The sequence below is a fragment of the Zeus faber genome, assembly GCF_960531495.2.
Source record: "Zeus faber genome assembly, chromosome: 4".
Taxonomy (NCBI): domain Eukaryota; kingdom Metazoa; phylum Chordata; class Actinopteri; order Zeiformes; family Zeidae; genus Zeus; species Zeus faber.
The window spans coordinates 12485751-12489962 of NC_137191.1; the positions used below are offsets into that span (position 1 = coordinate 12485751).

At 51.4% G+C, this 4212-nt stretch overlaps 1 protein-coding gene across 1 annotated transcript; it reads left to right on the forward strand.

The window, feature by feature from the left end:
- Positions 1 to 1164: 1164 nt before the first annotated feature.
- Positions 1165 to 3702, forward strand: LOC307229403 (afadin- and alpha-actinin-binding protein B; the record flags this gene model as incomplete). Its single annotated transcript, XM_079999403.1, has 11 exons — positions 1165 to 1219; positions 1379 to 1482; positions 1704 to 1772; positions 1886 to 2009; positions 2110 to 2188; positions 2273 to 2393; positions 2558 to 2711; positions 2897 to 3000; positions 3098 to 3259; positions 3369 to 3480; positions 3566 to 3702. The coding sequence occupies 11 exons, from the start codon at positions 1165 to 1167 to the stop codon at positions 3700 to 3702; spliced, it is 1221 nt and encodes a 406-aa protein (XP_079855529.1).
- Positions 3703 to 4212: the final 510 nt, after the last annotated feature.

Below are 4212 nucleotides of genomic sequence, written 5' to 3' on the forward strand. Positions count from 1 at the left end.
ACACTACAAGATGTGTGAACGCGGCCGACTTGACATGAAGCGATTGCATTGAACGTTGTTAAACTGTTTGCACCTGAGGGGGGGCACGGCTTTTAAATGATAATGTTTAACACTGTTCCTTCATTCATGACAACTGTTAATGTACTAACAATATTTCGAGGTACAGAATCTTGACTAAACAGAATAGGTGGTATGAATACAAGACAGTACGATGCCATACCGTTGGTCGTTTCTCTAAGGTTACATTTGTTGCTTTGGTGGCCTCTCACCCATTTGTTTATATTTGCCTTTTGGTTCATTCCTCAAAGTATTGTTTTCATCAGGCTGAGGCTTCTTGTTTTTTGTTTTTTTTTTGTTAATAGTGGCACAGGGTTACGAAGGCAATGGATTTTATTCAAATGTGGATGAGCATGAGCATCAGGCCCTACAGCAAAGGTTAACTTTTTATTTAATTTAAATATTTTAGTAGAAATCTGCATTTTTTTTTTTTTTAATATATATATATTAAACCTTTTCCACACTGGAATGTTGTGCCTTAAAACATGAACTCATATAAACAGAAGTTTATAATAATGTTTATCTGCCTTAACTTTGCTGCTGGAAATTGAAATTGCAATATTAAAGTGCTCTTTGGAAATCAGCAGGCGTGTCGTCGTCTCTCGCCTCGTCTGCGTGAGGAGCTCGCACGGTTTCCCCCCCCCCCCCTCCCCCCCCCCCCCCCCCCCCCCCTCCCCCCCCCCCCCTCCCCGCGCTGTCCCGCACGCCCCGCGCTGTCCCGCACGTCCCGGGGTGTCCCGCACGTCCCGGGGTGTTCCCCGGGCGAGGGGTGCACTTGAACGGCGCGGCCATGACGCCCGTGATTACGTTAAGGGGCCTCACCTGGAGCAGGGGGCCGAGCACACGCTGTGGGGCTCGCGGCGCTCCGACACCGCGTGCGCTCGTTTCGTCGGCGTTCTACACGTGAAGTCTCTTTCGGAATAGCTTTCGAGAGTGGTGATTTTTATTATTATTATTATTATTATTTTTATTATTATTATTTTTATTATTATTATTATTATTATTATTATTTTTATTATTATTATTTTTATTATTATTATTATTATTATTTTATTTTTTTAAGGCCGCAGACTGTCGGTTCAGGGTTAAATACCAGGTCGCGGCCCCATGGCGTCCAGGCAGAGGAGAGTTGCACCGAAAACGACGAGTCGGGAGAGCTCCGGTAAATCACGCACATTTTTTACCCCCCGCCCGTGTTTTTTTTTTGTTTGTTTGTTTGTTTGTTTGTTTGTTTGTTTGTTGTAATCTTACGTACACACGGGTCAACTCGCGGTGTCGTGTCACATATCCCCCGCACGCCGCGTGGTGCGTCTCCCTGTAGACCTGCCGCGTCCCTCCCACGGGCTCGAATCCAGTGACCTCTCCCGCGGCGCCACCTGCTGGAGCGACCGGGAACCGCCCGCAGATAAGTCGTCTTCCCTCAGGGTGATTTTGTCTTGGTGGCTTTCATATACAGGCACGAGCCGTGCGTTTGTTTTCAATGCCTCCTTTCTTATAACTGCCAGTGGCGCAATGGGTCCGTGTTCAATCGATGCACAGGAACTGTGCACTCCAGTAGCTCGTGGAGAGTAGATGAACATGCCTGTGTTTTCCCTGCGTCCAAACGGTATTTAACGTAATGGAACTTCCAACTCGTCACCCCGCAGGAGAAGTCCGTGGAGAGGGAGCAGCCTGCGGCCAGGCTGAAGGACATGCTGCGACGCGAGAAGGAGAAAGTAAAGTGTAAACATTCGCCAACATTCGTAAACATTCGCCCGCCCCCGAGAGAGCTCCTCAAGCCTCCCCTCCTTACCTCCCGTCTCCCTCCGCTCCCTTTGCTTTTCGGCAGTGCGCCCGCCTGCAGATGAGGTGCGCCCAGCAAGAGGCCGAGCTGAGGCGGCGGGAGCAGCACGGCGCCAGGCTGAAGGAGCGGCTCTTCCAGCTCGCCGACGGGCACCGGGAGAAGGGGGCCTGTGCGTCCGGCTCTTCGCAGACTCTCTCGTCGCCGAACGCATTCGTAAACGTCCGCCGGCACTGACGCCGCTTGTTTTTTCCCGCCCTGCGCCCATCTAGCCGTGGAAGCGCTGAACGTCGTGCCGAGGGGCAGGGGAAAGAGGGACCAGGCGGTCAAACCGACCGGGATGAGTGCAAGGTGGGGTTTGGGGGTGTTTCCCGCCGATTTTCTTGCCGCGTCACGGGCTCACCCAAACTGACCCGACGGCGTCCTGCGTCGCAGCCAGGAAGAGGCGGCTCTCAGGCTGATGCTGGAGCGCCGGGAGCTGGAGCTCGGAGAGGCCATGAAGCTCCGTCACGGCCTCACCACGCTGCTTCACGCCCTCCGCGTCGATATGGAGCAGGTGGCGTAGAGGTCGTCTTGGCTAGCAAAGAGCGAGTTGCCAAAAGACAAAACAATCGGGGAGGTTAAGTAAAAGAGGAGGATCAGCGTGCAGCAGTTATTTTTCTTTGTATTTTTTTTCTGGGTTTTTTTTCCATATTAATTGCAGCTTTTTTTTTTTTTAAGACTCTTAAGGGCGTCCTGGGTCAGCGTGGGAGCGTCCAGCACGACGCGGGCGGGCTGATCCAAGCCGAATTGGAGTTGGGCGACCATGTCACCGGCGGTGTGGTACAGAGTTGGAACGACGTGTGGAAGAGACTAGGAGACTTTCTCACTGCAGGTAATATTCCAGACATTTCTATGTGGTCATTTTTTTTTTTTTCCTTTCTGAAAATGGTGCTACATCTCTCAACCTGGGTTTTGTTCCCCCCCTTTAAATGAAACGCTACTCCCGCCGTGTCACTGGGACCTGACCCGCCTTTTGGAAAAAAAACACTGAGCCCTGGTTTTCCCAACGGTGCACAGGCCGCTCCGCTGCGGACACTGACCAGGACAAGTTGCTGACGCGTCTAGAAACCGAACTCAAGGAGAGTCAACAGTTGGTGGAACTACAGCAGCAGTTGCTGCAGGTGTGTTTCAGCTGAACACGGTCGTACAACCTCGAATCCATCCACCTTCAGCCACTCTCTTGGCCTGGATTATTTTTATTTATTTATTTGATCACAGGACGGCCTCTTCTCCCCTCTGCCTCCCGAACTGGCCAACTCCTATTTCTTGGAGGAATGGGAGCGTCTTCAGTCTCAGTGGACGGAGCTGCGTCATCAGAGGCGGCATTTTGACAGGGAGCGGCAGTCCTTCACCGACGCCGCCATCCGACTCAGCCACGAGGCAAGACTGAGATGGAAATTGAGGGGGGCGGGGGTGAGGGTGGAGAACTTGGTTTAAAATTTGAAACGATTCTCGATAACTTTTCGTTTTGGGTTTTTTTTCTCCACAGCGGCGTGATTTCGAGCGAGAGAAGGCCGCCCTGCTCAAGCAGCAGTTTCTGGACGACTCGCTGCTTTTTGAAGGGGTGCACATGGACGACAGGAGGGAGAGCACGGCGCTGAGTGAGTGCGCGGATCCGGGGTCCTTGTTTCTCCCGATGTCACCCGCGAGAGCCCGCAGCCTGATTTTGTGTGCGCGTCACGGCAGATTTCTCGGGCAGCCCGGCATCCGCGGAGTCGGCGGCCGCTGCTCTGTCGGGACAAGGTCATCATGGGCACCGGGTTGGAACCCCCGGCACTCCTAATCTCCACTCAGCCCTCAATGTGCCTTCCATGTTCGGGTGAGTTGAGACCCTGTTTTATACGTTGGGCTGTGCGTGCTCCTTGCTTTATAGAGCTCTGTTTGAAGTAAATATTGCGGTGAACATTTGGCGTCCATGGCTAGCGAGGATTAACCGTCTGCAATTACATGGAATTGTGGTGTGTAAAGATCAGCGTGAAATATTATTTATTGTTCTAAAGTGTTTACTTTATCCCGTTTAGACAGTGATTGGGAAGTGGAGGAGATGCATGGGGGGGGGGGGGGGGGGAGATGGCAAATAACTGCCATGGCAGTCAAATTTATTGCATTAACAATTCAGCCAATTGCAACAGCTTGAAATGAATTTGTTCCTCACCCTGCTCTGAGCCAGCGAGAGAGACCAGGTGAAGATGTGGGATGATGGGCTTGAGAGGATACTGCACGCACCTCAGGCTCCATGCTTGGACTGGTCATTTTAGCACATTTGTAAATGATTGGTGAGGAAAGCTCATATGTCTTTTTGTTTTATAAACATTATTAATAAAGACTTTTTT